This window comes from Chrysemys picta, chromosome 4, assembly GCF_011386835.1.
Source record: "Chrysemys picta bellii isolate R12L10 chromosome 4, ASM1138683v2, whole genome shotgun sequence".
Taxonomy (NCBI): domain Eukaryota; kingdom Metazoa; phylum Chordata; order Testudines; family Emydidae; genus Chrysemys; species Chrysemys picta.
Window position 1 is genome coordinate 70,553,888 of NC_088794.1, and position 17,262 is coordinate 70,571,149.

At 39.5% G+C, this 17,262-nt stretch overlaps 1 protein-coding gene across 10 annotated transcripts in view; it reads right to left on the bottom strand.

Annotated features, from left to right (window-relative positions):
- NELL1 (neural EGFL like 1) overlaps positions 1–17,262 on the bottom strand; it is a 435,745-nt gene that overhangs the window by 335,628 nt on the left and 82,855 nt on the right. For all 10 annotated transcript variants that reach the window (XM_065592563.1, XM_065592572.1, XM_065592571.1 and 7 more), the window contains exons 6-9: positions 12,712–12,784; positions 11,724–11,806; positions 3,575–3,709; positions 2,616–2,718 (exon numbers count right to left, since the gene is read on the bottom strand). In XM_065592563.1, the coding sequence (XP_065448635.1) occupies positions 2,616–2,718; positions 3,575–3,709; positions 11,724–11,806; positions 12,712–12,784 (394 nt within the window). The remainder of the gene's footprint in view (positions 1–2,615; positions 2,719–3,574; positions 3,710–11,723; positions 11,807–12,711; positions 12,785–17,262) is intronic.

Consider the following 17,262-nt stretch of genomic DNA (forward strand, 5'->3'; position numbering starts at 1 on the left):
AGTCTTTTCTGTGTATTGGACAGTGATCCAAAGTCCCATCATCAACTCTCTTGAGGAATGACTAGCGAAGTATGGCCTGCATCTACTCTATTGCACTGGTTGGGGACCTAGAGTCCTATGCTATATGTCAGTAAGACTTGACATTTGTCTATAGAACTGAGAGATGTGTGTTGCTTCGCAATGAAGCCATTTACGGCACATCCAGTAATGGGCCTTCCTCACCTGCCTTCTTCAATACTGTGATGACAATTGTATATTTCCCTTGCTTCTGGTGCCAAAGAGATATTACATAATAAATTGCTTTTGATTTTTGTTGCACTTTCCATCCAAATATCTCTAAATGTTAGAATAACCCATAAAGTCTTTCAGACACTATCCTGTCTCCCAGAATTCTCTCTCTGTGTTCATATTGCTGGAAATGGGAGAATCTAAATAATTCTCACCCTACAAAAAGCAGCCAGATTTTCTAAGAATTAAGCTTCCACTATGAGAAGCTGGGTGCTGAGCACTTTCAAAATCCACCTCATTTAGGTATCCAAAGAGGATGCAGAAGGTTCTTTTGAAAATGTGGCCCTAGCTTTATATTGCTCAGTATGAGCTCAACTGTGATCTCACTTCAGAGAAACACACTAGATGGCATCAAGATGACTGTTTTGGGAAAGATGAACTAGAGTGATGTACTTTTACTCTCTCTATTGCCTCACCTGACTGCCTGTAGCCCAGGGCTGGACTTACACTGGACAGAAGAGAAAGTGAGGAATTTTACAACAGAAAAGAGACACCCGGCTTCAAATAAAGTGTTAGTCTTCTTGCCAAAGGCTGGTTTGGAGAGGTTAACACAAGATGGCAGAGAAGAAAGCAGAAACACCAATTTTAAAATCCCTAAACATTTTATGTGTGAGAACTGCTTGGTACTTTGATACAAAAAAAGAACCATCAAGCTGTTCAATAACTCCTAGAGACAGAAAATTACAATTGATGATTCTATCCAGGGCTAAATGAGGAAACTGCAGAGAAATCAACACCCGCAGTGTAATAATGTGGATAGCCTCAGTGGCTGCCACTACATACCCAAAAATGACTAACTGTGGCCCTCGCATATCATTCTGTCAAGGAGCTGGCACTTACAATCAATTTCAATCAACTTTCATACATCTTTTTCCATTGACTGACATGCTGAGTCCTTGTCAGAATAACAAGCTGAGTTTGGTGCCAATCACTGACTAAGCATGAGCTTGTTCATCTTTCCATTAAAGAATCAGAAACACAGTCTACACTTTGGGACTTGCATTTAATGTACAGTTTAGTCCTTCAGAATTCCTGTGAGCCAAATTTTGGCTGGGATTTGTTGCTAAATGCACAAGACAGAGCCAGACAGAGATGCTCAAACTCTCAGAGCCATGAAAAGAACCCTTCACAAACTCTCAGCAGGTGAATCACAAGTACTTGTGTTCTGGGAGGTGAAAGTTGGGAGTCGGGGCCTGATCCACAGGTTTTACAACATAAATTATTTGTCCTTCTGTGCACAGATTACTCATGGGCCAGTGTATAATGGAGGAAAAGATGTGAGCTGTGCACATGTTCATGACTAGACAGAATAGGTGCATACTTTTTTTGACAGGATTCATGGATGTCCATTTGGAATTGAAGGGGGAATTCAAAGAGTGACAATCTGATTTTTTTCTGGGATTTTTTTTTGGAGGGGGGGGTTAGGGTTAGGGTTCTAATTAATCCTAAATCAGCCAACAGCTACATCATTGACTAGTCTGAATGGAGAAGAGCTGTGCCCAGAATGTGTAGGTTGGCGAGATAAGGAAAAACGGTCTCACTTTTTCTTCATACGTGAGAGCAAGAAGAAATTTAGTCCTGTGTACTTAAACACACACATGCTCAATTGATTTTGTCCCTCAGCCCCATTTAAGTCCTGAGTGTTAAACACTTTTTTCACATAGGGCTTCCATTTGCAGATGAGATAAGAGAATTTCATCACTTGGGCCAACTACAGAATTTACTGCTCATCTTCTTTTCCACATTAATTTGGTCTGAAATAAATTACATAAACTACTACTGCACACAACATAGATCATTACAGGCTAGATAAGACCATGAATTTTCCTTATTCTGCTGATTACATCATTTTATTTAAAAAAAAAAAAAAACCTACAATATCCAAAGAACCACCTTCAGTTCAGAACAGGATGACAAATAACCAAACTTTAAGTTATTACCCCTCTTTATGGTAAGTACAGACCAACTGCTTCACACTAGTTAACATCAATTGGGTTTAACAGCTACTAGTAGAAGCCAGACATTTTTCCTTTGGAGATGTACAAACAAGGGCATGGCCTTTTTAATGCCAATAGAATGCAGCAATATAGTCTTAGAAACATGCAGTACTGCATTGTATCTCCTAGTTGATTCTTTTATTTTTCAGCCAATAGTTATTTATTTATTTTTTAACTAAAGCTGCCACTATGACTCATGTTCCCTGCATTAATTTATCGGGACCGTGAAAAATCAAGGGGGAAAACAAATCAGCTGCTCCTAGTTTCAAGACAAGTGTTATTCCAGTTAAAAGGAAGGTGGGAGGAAAATATCAAATGTAATGTACTTACACCTGCATACTTTGCAGCACTGGCCTCCCATATGCACTGGGAGGGTGTCAGGAGAACAGTTCAGAGGGGGACAGGACATCCTTCGGCACTCCACTACTCCACTCTAAGCAAAGGTTAGAAAAATGAAGTTCAGATGTGTGTGTATTAGTTTATATTTTATACTGTACCAGAAAATAAAAGTAGCATTAAAGATTTCAAATCCTTCCTACAGCAACAATTCTTATCTGACTGCTACCCATATGAATTAAAACCACCCCCATTACCATTTTGATATACATCTTTGTTTTATCCCACTTGTGCGTGCTATTTACGTGGATTAGACAAAAAATAATACCATCTTTACAAGAACATAAACACCACCTTTTGCAGGCTCTGTCAATCATCTTCAAAATTTTAACAATCAGTTTTCTATTTTCTCAGGCAAACAAAGGCTCTCTTCAGATATCTATCAAATAATTTCAACCAGACAAGACTTACATACTAATCCTCTTCTGTTCCACAGGTTTTCAAAATGATAAACACCCAAAACAGAATCTGCATGTTGTTACCATGCAGGATGCAATTGAGCACCTATGAATAAAATTAAGATAATACTTTTTTCTCTCTCTCTCTCTCTCTCTCTCTCTCTCTCTCTCACACACACACACACACACTCCAGTGAAACTATTCTGAACCAAACAGAGACAACACCATGATTTCCCACCCTCCACCCCTGCAAAATGGTGAGCTTCTTCCAGATATAATTAGAACAAATGAGAGAGTTGTCAAGGGAAAGCAGATTTTATTTACTAAGTATTCATATAAGAAATGGCAATTCTTTGTTACTTCTTTCAATTGTTCACATTGTCATTGGGTGCAAACTAAAAAGATAATAAATCTCAGAGTTGGTATTATTATTCAAGGACCATTCACACTATAATTAGGCATACTACCCCTTACACCCATTAGAAGATTCTTACTTTGCATGTGCAATTCCTGCAGTGATCATCTTCTACCCATGAGTCTTTGTCTCGATAGATCACTCCATTTACTTGACAAGTCTTCTCACAATGACAGTTTTCCAATTGACTAAGCCTCGTTTCTGCATAATTTAGCTATAAGTGAAAGTTACTTGATGTAATTTCTGTAATTCATACACATGGTTTTAACAAAGCAAAGAAGCAAAGAACAAAAGAAGCAGCTTACTGACTTTTAGCTGAATCAAATTTTATTACACCAGTTGAAAAACAAACTAAATAGAAGACACTGAGCCAGAACCAAAGCTGGTGTAAATCAACCTGTGTCCATTTACTTCAATGGAGATCAGCTAATGTACACCAGTTGATGATCTGTATGATTGGCTCTTCTAATCTAATGAACCCCAGCAAGATATTAAAAATGTACCTCTTGGGCACCTCAGATTATTAATGAATTGGGTACTTTCAGTTCAAACATCAAAAACTGAAATCTTTGTAATATTCTGAATTATTCATTTACCGGCATACACGTAATTTAAGAGCATGAATGCTGTCAGGCTCTGATTCCTTCTGTTCAACCTATCTCCACACTGTTTAACATTAATAGGTTGCAGAAAGACATTTACATTATATAAAGCTACTATGATTTACAGGGAAAAGACGACATTTAAATGTGTTGTGTAACAGATTTTCCCAACCTATGGATCATGGACCACTGGTGGCCCACAGAGCACTTGCTGGTAGACAGCAGAGAGTGGGCTGGTCAGGTGATACTGTCAGCATCTCCTCATTGCCAGCTGCTAAAATGAATCAACAGATGCTAAAAATATTCTTTTCCTAGTAATATTTTTCTAGGCAAGCAATTGCCATATTTGCCTGAAGAATGCTATGTAATAGTGAATGGGAGGGGAGATTGTGCATGTAACAACAAACAGGAGGCAGGGGGTTCATGTGCTGGCAAAGTTAAGGGAAGGTGATCGCTCCAAGTTTTGTCCATACTATGAGTAATTTATACTTTTCTTCTGCGCACGTGCTCCTTCCCATCCTCCCCAACACACCCACACAGATTATTAAAAACAACAAGGCAACTTAAGTATCAGGGGGTAGCCGTGTTAGTCTGTATCTACAAAAACAACAAGGAGTCTGGTGGCACCTTAAAGACTAACAGATTTATTTGGGCATAAGCTTTCGTGGGTAAAAACCTCACTTCTTCAGATGTATGGAGTGGAAAATACATTAGCAGGTATATATACATAGTACACCTCTACCTCAATATAACGCTGTCCTCGGGAGCCAAAAAATCGTATCACGTTATAGGTGAAACCACGTTATATCGAACTTACTTTGATCCGCCGGAGTGCGCAGCCCCGCCCCTCCACCCCCAGAGCACTGCTTTACCGCGTTATATCCGAATTCGTGTTATATCGGGTCGCATTATATCGGGGTAGAGGTGTACATGAAAAGATGGGAGTTGCCTTACCAAGTGGGGGGTCAGTCTAACGAGACAATTCAATTAACAGTAGAATACCAAGGGAGGAAAAATCACTTTTGTAGTGGTAATGAGAGTGGCCCATTTCAAACAGTTGACAAGAAGGTGTAAGTAACTGTAGGGGAAAATTAGTATGGGAAAATTAGGTTTTGTAATGACCCATCCACTCCCATTCTTTATGACACAGATTATTGTCACCATGTTTACATAGGTCATCCCAGGCTTTCCCCAAACAAAGAATACTCTATGCAAATGAAGATGCCCGAGTGATCTGTAATATGGTGGCCGATCGCCCCCTGCCTCCGTTTTCCCTCTCTCCACTGTGCACCAAAGATCCTCCTCAATCTACCTTGTATCAAAGTGCCCACATTCTCTACCATATGTGTTGGAGCAGGGCTTCTCCCCATCTTAACAAATACTTGCTGTCATGCCCAGTCTCCTTTAAATAAGTTTATTTGTCCACATAAAAGATTAAAATAAACAGTTCCTCAGCCCACCCTTTGTCCTGGGGTTTCACAACCTCCCTTCCCAGGGGTCTCTTGCAGCTTCCCAGTGCCAGCCAGCTCCTTTCTTGCAGCCAGTTCTCATTCACCCAGCTCTGTTTCTCTTCTGGAACACCAAACCCAGGACCACCTCCCTGAGCCCTTTGTTCCAGGGATCCACCACAGGAATTGGCTGCACTCTTATGTGGTTCCTCTCCCAAGGCAGAGCCTGCCCCAATCACTTCTCTTCTTGCCCTCTGACAGACCCTTGTAGTTAGTTCCTCATGTAGCCCTGACCTCTTTAACTGGCTCAGTTAGGCACACCTGCTCCAACACGGGGCCGCTGGGCCTGGTCTACTCACAGGGACCAGATACCCTGTGATGGGGTCCCACACAGAGAATAATATCCACATGCAAGAGCCTCTTCTATGCATAATAAGAACCAAATTACTCCGTCCCATTTACTAACTCGTCAAACTTCCTGGCAGGACTAAACTTCCACGTCCTTCAAACCCCAAAATAGCCATCTCTCCCAGAAATTCACAAATCCCAGAGCAGGTGGGAACTTCTCAAAGGGCCAAATTCTGCTGCTTTTACTCACATTAAGCACCACATTAATGCATGAGTAGTCCCACAGTAGCCAATGTATCAAAATCTGGCCCAAAGTGAGATGAATCCTAGCCCTGATCACTCTTATAAATAGCATACTACAGTATATTACAGGATGGTTCAAAATACTACAGCTTACAATAGCATTTTTGCACTGCTTAGAGAAATCACTGTACAAATACTGTAGTATTTTTATATTGGTATCTACTGCATTTTATATATTTGCAAAAAGGCTCTCAAGACTTCCACCATTACCCATTTTAATGGGAATATTCCAACCTGCCCATCAATCCTCATACTTCCTGTCAGGTAAATCTCAAACATCAGCAGAAGATACTAGGGAAACTTCCTCATTTTCTGTTCTTCAATTCTCCAGAGTAAAGGGCCTTGAGTAAAAGCTTTTGATTTTCCTTAAGTCAGGATTCTGGGACATTACTGGGATTGACACTCAGCCCTCCCAAAGCCAGCATGATCTTGTGACTTCAAAAATGCTTTTCACACTTTAAAGGCAAAAATCATCCTCTCTTACTGAACTGCTAATCCTGTCAGTTTTCAGCAGTGACCTGAAAAGGGTTTCTATATTTATAATGTATAAAATAGAATATATTTCGCTGCATTAAAATTGTGTTTAATCTATATGTTTTGTTGCAGTTTATTTAACCTGTACCTTTTCTTTAGTCTTTGTTTTTTAAAAACACAAAAAGGTAAAATTCATCATTTTTATTTCTTATAATGATAAACTGCACACAAAAGAGAAAGGGTGTTATACAAAAGCCAGGTTTGAAAAAGGCATTTAATGCTTTATTTGTGTGTGTGTTGATTCCTGTAACAGCAATAAAGAAGAAAAGCAAATGCTAATACTAATCAACTAAAAGTTGCATATTCTGTGACTTTCACTGTCGCACTGAATTTATATAAATTCACTGATAAAATACACCATCTACCACTTACTCTGAAGAATGACTCTGGATGTAAAATGAATCTATTAGTAAATCAGAGATGTGTATGATCAGTATTACCTTTGGCATGCATTTATCTTTGCAACTATACAGAAAATGTCAGTGTTATCTTTATAGATATGAAGACATGCAACAGTGAACTTTCTGATAGTAATAGGTCAATGGATGCATCTCAACACACACAGGTTTATCTTTTCTGGAATACTATTTAGTTGGCATTTGCTATATGGAATCAAATCAAAATGTTCCATTTGTATTTAAACTTCCAAACATAATTGAAAAATCACCAGTAAGCTCAGTAAAACAATGAAATCCTCAAAATTAAATGTGTTACAAACTGAAATGCCATTCCAAATGCTGCCAATTTTGCATAAAAAGATTTGTCAAAGATTTGAAACATCACTGGAAAGTCTCAGACTCTTCAGTCTTGGATGGATTAGGAGTAGGAATGAACCAATGGGGGTTTGGTTAATTATTTCTGCCATCATTTTTTCATTTTTCCAAACCAGAAGATGAAGAAAAAGACTATTCTTGTGATATATTACTTGTGGGCCATCCGGATGCAGGAAGTAACAGAAATCTTACAAAGAAAACTCCATTCTCATGAGAGCTCCAGAGAACTTTGAGTCAAAATATTCATGTATTTCAGATAAATGTTTGTGACCAAATAAATCTATGGTGTAACCAAGCCAATAGGGTTATGTCAACAGTAAATTCTGCCCTTAAACATGTAGGTATTTATGCCAACCAAACCAAGCACTGAACCTTTTGATTGTTACCCTGTTAAGATTTGGCAAGAAGTAAAGTTAATTAGAAGTTTTGGGCTGGAAATCTCCAGTAACTATCTCCAGCCACTAAAAGAAACACATCTGATTACAAGGAAAAAGACACTTCCTAGTGTGACCTGCTGGTTTATTAAAAAGGAACTGCACTCCATTTTCAAAGACCCTTGATTCAGTAGAGCTATACTGATTTACACTAGCTGAGGATCCAACCCATTTAGGGTCAACACCACCTAACATTCCGTACCCAGCATAGTAATTGGGCACAGTGAAAATTAACCTGTCCATCTTGTCCCAAGGTAATTTATATTTTAATTACGTTTTTAACAATTTGATCTATTACCTTTTTCTATTTAAGATTGCAAAATTAAAGAGATGAAACAGCGGCGTGTAGGTGGTAATGCAAAAAGTTCAAACGCCTTCCCCACCATGAAAAGAAATACCTCAGACTCAGAAAAGCTACACTTTTATGCATTTTTAAAAGCAACACATTGACTACTTCAAATTGACTTCAAATCTTTGAAGAGTGCGGGGGAAAGAGAGTGTAATGATACTTAACTTACTATATGCCTTACTTGTCATTTGTAATTTTCTTGGTTACATACTAACATTGCAAACACCATTCACTGGGATTTTTGAGTCTGTAATTAAATTGTAACCAAATGCAAATCTACAGACAAATTCAAGCTTCTGGTATACCACAGCCACACATGGAAACATGGGACACAATTTTTGCATGCTGCCAAGTTCATATTCTGCAACTCCCAGAATGGGGGAGAGAATTAGGGGTCATTGTTATGTATTTCATAATACATACTCCTTGCTCTGGCAAAAGTAATCTCCATGGGCAGCTGTGCACTGGTTCCAAGCCTACTTCTAGCCCAGACATATCTCAACACGACATTCATGTATACCTAAAACCACAGAAATATCACTTAGGGCCTGAATTTGCTCCCTAGGACTGTGGTGTGAAAATCTACCATTAAAATGTCTGTTTTTAAATTCCACCCTCTTTAATTTGCATTTGTCTCACAATTAAAACTTCTTGCACGGCTGCGTGTGTTCTTTCAGGACAACAGTAATACAACGAAACACTTAGTTAAGTTCTTGCATCTGAAGAAGTTACTAAGGAGAGCAAAACAACCTTATCAGGGGAAAGGAACAAGCAAAACAAAGATCATCCCAGCACTGCTGTATGGGAACAAGTAATCTTCAGAGTATCAACAGCATGTTATTTGGCCCCAAAAATGTATTAGCAAGCAAAAATATAATTAACAGCAGAGAGAGCAAGTCACTCAATACAGTACATAATTAGGACCTGCTCATACCACCAGCAGGGCTTAAAATAAATTACCTCTATTTCACATTTCCAGCAGTAAAGTGAACTAAAAGGCTAGTGTTTCTTATTCTCTGAGTGAGCCTGTCCAAAATACACTGGCTGGGTGAACAGAGTGTCAGTATAATACAAACGTGCTTAAAATTAGGACTCTTTCCTTCCTAAAAAGAAAGGTTTTAAGGGCAGCTGAGGAGGTACGATTCACAAGGAAAAAAATATCACGAGTTTACCATCTTTATATACACAGGGTTACTATGTAGATTATTCTTTTGGAAAATCATGTTCAGTAACTATGCTAGTAATTAAATGCACCTACAGGTGATTCTGTGGTTACACATTGATCAAAAAGTAATTAGCATATAGGCAGCATGCCAGGTGAGATAACTAATTCTTGTTTAGATGATAGAATTAATCATAGGCCAGATGGTTTTGCTAATGTTAACCACATGGAATATTCCCAAAGGAACAGTACACACCAATTTACCAGATGCAAATCAGGATTGCCACTCTGCTTAACTCACTGCACTTAGGGCTTGTCTACACTACCACTTAAGTTGATGTAAAAAGCCACGTAAAACTCAGTGTGAAAAAGCCAACCCCTGAGCGACGCAAGTTACATCGACCTAAACGCTGTCCACACTAGTCTACTATGTCGGAGGGAGACACTCTTCCACTGACACAGCTTCCGCTTCTCGCTGAGGTGGAGTAATTATGCTGACGGGAAAATGCTCTCCCATCAGGATAGTGTGTCTTCATCAGTGCAGCTTCACCAATGTAGCGCGGTAGTGTAGACTAGCCCTTAGATATATTTATAGTGAAAACAAGAATAAGTTTATTGTCAAATAACAGAGATTCAAATGAAAGTAAGAGAGAATACTGGAAGCAAATGATTACATATAAAACAAAATCATAACATGCTTTTTAGAGCCTAAACTTAACTCACAAGACATTCCCATTTCCTAAAGGATAGCTTACCCCAAGTCCTTTTCCCAGCATTTTCAACCAGGATGGCTGAGAACCTCCTTTCATAAGATCAAGCCTGCTGGCAGCTTGTCTTCCAAGACTGAAGGATGCCCGGTGCATCACCGTACTCCGTTATACCCCTAAAAGTATAACCCCGGCTGTTTTTGTTTTTCCCTGCAGCAGTCACTATCTGTTCATCAGCATTTGACTCAATATGCAAATAGACTTCCATTGTAAGAAACAATGCACAACAGTCAACCAGGGAGATAAAAGTGTCTCCCACTTCCTATCTGGAAAAGTCTGTCTAAATGCAAGCTACCTTTGCGTGACATGCCTTTAACTACAAGGCCTTAAAAAGATAACATACATAACTTACACATTATCTGCTCATACATTTCACAATGATTGTGATGACATTCTTTCAATAGAGGCCTTACATGACACCTTTTCATGATCCTTGTAATCTGTGTCCTCTGCCACTGGGCATCAAGAGGTCCTTAGGTCCACACCCCTTAAAATAGATCACCCCATTCCTTTCCTAACCCCCAGACTCTACAAGCACCCTCAGTTGGAGGTCCTATGGCTAAAATGAGAGCTGGTTGTGGGCTGTAGCAGAGCTAAGGGAGAAGCATATCTTCCCATTCATCCTCACCACCACCACAAGGAAGAAGAGAATTAGTGTAGCCTTGAAATGTGTTAATTCCTCTGTTAATATCTTCATACTGTAGACATCTCCCTTAAAAGAGTGTGTTGAAGAGAGCAAATGCAGTGGCTTCAATGGAATTGCCTGGATTTGGGTGATCCACTGGGGTCTCCAGAACTGGCAAGGAGAGACAAAGCCTCTGTATGAAGACCCCTCCTAGCCTCCTGAAGATTTCAAAGAGCCCTCACGTTTTGTGTGTAGTGCCACTGCCTGTTCCACTTGGGGCAAATGCGCACATACTGATAGTTTGGGGAAACCTCAGCAGTAAGATCATTGGGGAGTTTACCCTTTTTCTGTACCTGCACTTATCTGTTGGCATGTAAAGGGACACATGCTATGGTTTCTTTAAAAATCAGACCCTTTAGTAGTAAGCACGTTTGTTATTCCACAATGCCTTTTAATTAATAGGCATTTGTAAATGTCCTCTAAAATACTATAGAAGTTGAACAGGAGTACTTGTGGCACCTTAGAGACTAACAAATTTATTAGAGCATAAGCTTTCGTGGGCTACAGCCCACTTCTTCGGACGTTGTAGCCCACGAAAGCTTATGCTCTAATAAATTTGTTAGTCTCCAAGGTGCCACAAGTACTCCTGTTCTTTTTGCGGATACAGACTAACACCACTGCTACTCTGAAACCTATAGAAGTTGAATGAGGCTTTATTGGCATTACAGAAAATCCACTACAGGTAGCTCTACTGGAAGTCCAAATAAAACTCTACCAGGATAGTTTAATGCAGATGCAAAGGTGTAAATGCTTTTATAGCGCTCTCAACTTGAGGGAAATGAGGGACAGGATGAGGAACTGATAATGGAGTTCAGGTACTTACTTTTGCAGTCATTTTTGCCAAGAGTTCTTGTAAATCCATGATTCCTTGCACCAGACTTAAGAAATCACTGCAGGTTGGGCATGCTCAATAAAGGAAGTGGGGAAAAGAACCATAAATCAATGAAAACTGATCTACTGTTGAAACATCTTTAATTCATGTGTGATGGGGCATGCGTGCCCTGCACTGGGACTGTGTGGGTTAACCCCTCACTGTGCATATTCAAAGTGCAACACCAGTATAAGAGGGAGCAGCCTGGCTCAGTCTGGGCTGACCGCCATAGGGGAAGGAGGTGTGCCACAGGCTCCTGTAAAGGGCCACGGGCACTTCATGATGCGGCGGCCAGCTAGCTGACAGCAACCCTCAACCCCCAGGCTATGGACGCTACTGAGGGAGAAGGAACCGGGGGAACTAGGAAGCCACAAGATGTGGAGAAGTGGGTAGGAAGTAACCCAGGGAGTCTTTGCTAACCTGAGGAGTTGATTGGACAACTGGAGGCTAACCCAGCATGTTTTGGCCGGATCCCAGCCAAGCTGGTGGCAGGCAACCCTGCCACCGACAGGGCCCTAGGTTGGGACCTGGTGGAGAGGGAGGGCCCAAGTCCCCCTATCCTGGCCGCCAATCCTGGGGTAGTGGCCCAATCTGACAGAGACTGCCTCCAGGCTACTAGACCACACAGCCCCGAGCCAGGGGGCAGTTGGTGACTCTGACCACTAGACCACACAGCCCCAGCTGGGTGTGCGCAGGCACAATTGTGGGCCTATCAAGACTCGTGCCCCGCCCCGGGAGGAGATGGGGCATGCCTGACCCCCAACAGCATAACTTATCTTAACATAAATGCAATTTCTTAAATGGAGTTTCTACTTCCCTGAACTGACCATGTTGAAAGTGTACAAAGATGATACAGGACAAAGCTAAGCATCATCATCTTCAAAAATATTGAAATAATATTTAAATCTACAACTGTCAAAGTAAATAAATTGCTACTTACTGCGATTCAGATTAGGACACTGTGTTATATATCCATTGGGCATAAAGATGACTTTCACATCTTGAATGATACCCTTTGTAAAAGAAAAGATTGCTGGTAAATATAGATTGTAGTCAGACAGTTAAAACTTCCAAGATTATTCTCAAGTTTTCTGCCAAGAGGCCATGAATAATGGATCGGCTTATTATTTTTGTTTGTTTGTTTTTTGTTTTGGTTTTGGTTTGTTTTTAAAAAGAGCACCACCCTAACTGAACAATTCAGGTAAAGCTGAACAAGATATGAATCATTACAAAAGCTTTCCTTTCTCCAAGAAAAAAGTTTATGGCATTGGATTTGATAAAACATATGCAAAAATTTCACGCCATCTAGAAATGTTCTTCTTGATTCATTTAGCCAAATTAGCCTAGGAGATCAAACCATATTTAAAAGGACATTTCATAATGAATTCTCTCTGCTGCTCAGTTAGGAGTCAATCTTGTTCCTAAAGGTAGGGAAGGCCCCCCTGTGCATACAGGATGGAGAGGGGGCAGGATTTAGGGGTCATATATAACTCAGCCCTGTAGGAAGTCCCTTCACAACAACAGCACACATGGGGTTTTGGAAGCTGGGCAGTGGCAGGCTGGGGAAGTGAAAGGGTTGAATGATCCACCACTGTTGAATCCCATGTCATTTCTCCATATGCATGGAACATTCTAAGCTTAAGCACCTTCGACACAATGCAGCCTGTTGTCATTTCACATCTTTGTAGAGAGAAATCTTAGCCCCTTTCCTGTGTATCTCCCCAGAACCCAGACAAAACACACACAGTGAGTGCTGGGGATTGGGGTTTGCTTCTTAGAGCCAAATCCTGAAGCTCTTTCTCAGGGCCTGACTCTACAAGGCACTTATGTCTCACAATATCCACTAGCTTTAATGGGAGTTGAGGGCATTCAGCATCTTAGATGATCTCTTTTCCCTTAATGAACTTGAAAAGAACTGGGAATTTTCCTGGAGAAGTCCAAGTATCTCGCTGTAAATCAAAGAGTTATGGCTCTGCCTCCTATCTGATCTGGAAGAACCTCTCTAATTTAAGAAGAAATTTTTCGTCAGGTTTGTTGTCTTAGAATGAAAATATTGATTTGGGTGTATTCTGGTTTTATTTTCAGTTAAATTGTGATAGAATGGATTCTGAAAAGCAGACAGAAGACATAGTGGCTTGCTCAGAATACTGAGGTTAATCTATAAATAAAATATAGGCCTCAGATAGTACTTGAAGCCTTGCAAATGCAGTAACATTTATGTGTTCATTTTCTGAAACAGCAGAAAGTAATCAGCAAGCACTGCTTTCTGCTTGTTATTTCAAGATCAAATATTAATTGGAAATATTAATAGAAATAACCAGATCATACCAGCTCTGTAGCAGAAAAATATATATTTATTAACCTTTTCATCTGTGAGAATAATGAAGCCCCCACAATAATGAGAAGTGATATTGTCACTGGTTGGGAAGTAGCCTATAAAACAATGCTGAATGTTACTTACTTTACTTCTTTCCAATGACCACTGGTGAATAATTAATAGCTGCAGCACATAAATGTATTTTTAAGGCTCAGTTCTCTCCAATCAAATGATTAAAGAAGCATAACTCAGATTATAGACTTCCGCTACACTATATCACCATAGTGACAGGAGCCCATCCAGGAAAGCACAATGGCCCTGTCTCAGGAAAGAATCCCTGTTCAAGAATAGTGTGTGCTTAAAGTTAAGTACATGTTCAAGTGCATTACTGCAATTTGGATAGGTTTATATTTAAATATAAAAACACATATTCATTTACTTCAATGTAAATGATAATTTAAAAGATGCCTATCAAAGACAGTAGGTGCTCTAACAAAGCATGAACAATACAGTCTGGAATGGAAATTATATTTTTAATATATATAATCATATACATTACAGCTACAGATGAGCTGGTGTGCTCAGGCACAGATGGGAACTTTCCCATTAGCTTCAATGGGAGCAGTATTTGTCCAATGTCATTTTTGTTAGAGAAAAACTTCATTATAGATGGAAGTTCAACATAATCAGAATTGTTGCAATGCATTTAAACAAACTTGAACTTCCATCCTACTTCTCTATAAATGAAGTTTCACTAGATCAGAGTTTTCTATATGGGGTATTGAGTGTACAAAAACTCCCACGAGGGCCAATCCTAAGGTCCTTTGGCATCAGTGGGACTTTTACCCAAATAAGGACTGAGTAAAAGCTAAGAAAGGACCTGTGATTTTAGCCTGTGATGTGAGCTGTGGTTGTTCTGCACCTATCAGTATTTTCCTCTTCAGAAGTGGGTATCACTATACGTGGCTTTCATATGAAAATATTTACCTAATCACACCCGAAGGCAGACTCCTTCAGCTGCATGAAGTCCCAATGAAGTCAGCAGAGTTCCACGCTAGTGGAGACAATGCAGGAGCAGAGCTTTAAATATCAACCTCATTTGATATTAATTTGACAGAAAAGCATTGGCATGTTTATAGCTCCTTACATTGCTCTATATAATGAACTACTCCATTAACGCTATATGAAAGGGTTGATACATTCAGGGTGCACTAACACTCTCACCTTCTGCATTTTAATTCACTTGATTTCATACTGCTATTCTCACTTTTTAAAACCCACTTCTTTCACAAAGCCTTCCTATGGTAACACACATCATTTTCCTGTGCCCGAACTGTTGCCCTCTGTATCATATTTATTTGATTTAGATTATATGGTCTTTGGAGCGGGAACCTTGGCTTTTTATATGTAAAACATCTTGTGCAGGTGTGCTGCCACATAAGTGCATTCTATTCATTTATGAATCAATATATATTTCCAAAGCTCCTATTCAACATTGTATCTGGGCACTGCATGAGGGTTATATAAATTATTGAAGAGGTGAAGTTTTCAGCATGGTCTGAAGTTAGCAAGGGTAAAATTCTACCTGGTCTCCTCTGGGGAGGGTGTTTGAAAGTTTTGGGCCTGCTACTGAAAAGATTCTTCCTCAGGTTCCCTTCAGTTTTGTTTCTTAACCTGACTCCAGTATCAACTCCAACACACAGAGATGATCTTGCTACTGGGGTACACTGAAAAAACCTGAATGGTCAACAAATGCTATCCTTGTTTTTCAGAAGAAATAATTCATGCGCTTCCTCTTGTAGAGAAACAAAAACAACATCTTGTCTCTGTTATTAGCTCGCTCCACTGTCTACCTCAGGCCAATATCCTGGAAGGGGCAGGGCACTTCCTGTGAGAGGGTGAGCACCCTTAAATTCCACTGACCTGAATGAGAGCTGAAGTCATTCAGCACTTTGCAGAACTGGGGTATTGGAAGGGCAGAGCTCTGAGCTATTTGTACATGGTAAGTTACATATTGTTACATGTTTATATAAAGGGCCAAATTCTGATCCTCTCTTATGCTGAGCAGGCCTTCACTCTACCAATAGTCCCACAAACTCAAATGGGACTACTTGTGGAGTAAGAAGTCACTCAGTGTAAATAAAAGGATCAGAATCTGGCCAATTGTGACTTAGATCCTTACATGACACTTCCATAAAGGTGCATGAGGAACAACAGGAGACTCCTCACCTAAAACAGACATTAATGACATTCATTTAAGAAAGCTTCTAATTTCTTAAAAAGGGGCAGAAGAAGGAGGAGCAAAATGAATAGTACATTACACCATTAAAATTCTAATATTTTTGGAATAACTATGATTAGGCTAAAGCTCAGAACAATACCCAATTCTTTCACATACAAATACTAGCACAGCTCCACCACACATACAAAAAATGCTAATTCTTTTTACCGCTCGTATTTCCCTGAAGATCTCTGTTTACAATGAGGAAAATAGTTATATATTTTATGCGTTAAAAAGCTGAAACAAATTGCTTTGAAAAGGGAAGGGAGATCCTACTGAGCATGAAAATATATGGATGGAGATGCGTACTGTTCATAAACTGGCAAAATTCCAAGCTTTTGCAATGGGTAACCAAAACAAACAAACAAAAAAAACCTTAAAACTTCTGAAACTCACAAGCAGGATTAAAAAAATTCAACCAATTACGCATTTCTGCCCTGCAGACAGTTAGTAAAATATTCAAGCAAACATAAAAGCAAAGAAAGGCACTTGTCGACTTTCATTATGATCAATAAAAACTGGCAGCTCATTAGCATATCATTAGCTACCCTGCTGTTTCCAAAGTGTTAATGCGTAGAAATATTAATTTACAAATGTATAGTATCCCAGAGTTCCTAGAATCTGGCTGTCTGCATAAAATAAGAATTAAAGATGGGTGAATCCAATATAATTTACTTTTTTCTATGCAGCTCTAAACATATGTTTACCATCTGTGGAATTATGGGAAGCAGCTGAGGTAAAAAAACAACAGCTGTAGAATAAAATCATGCCGTTAATTTCACTCCACAGTGACAGTTCAGCTGTTACAACAAGAAATGAAGTCCATGTAAATGCAATTCTTGGACCTTAACTTAAATATAAAAGCAAAACAGTGATGGAGGTAGTGCATGCAT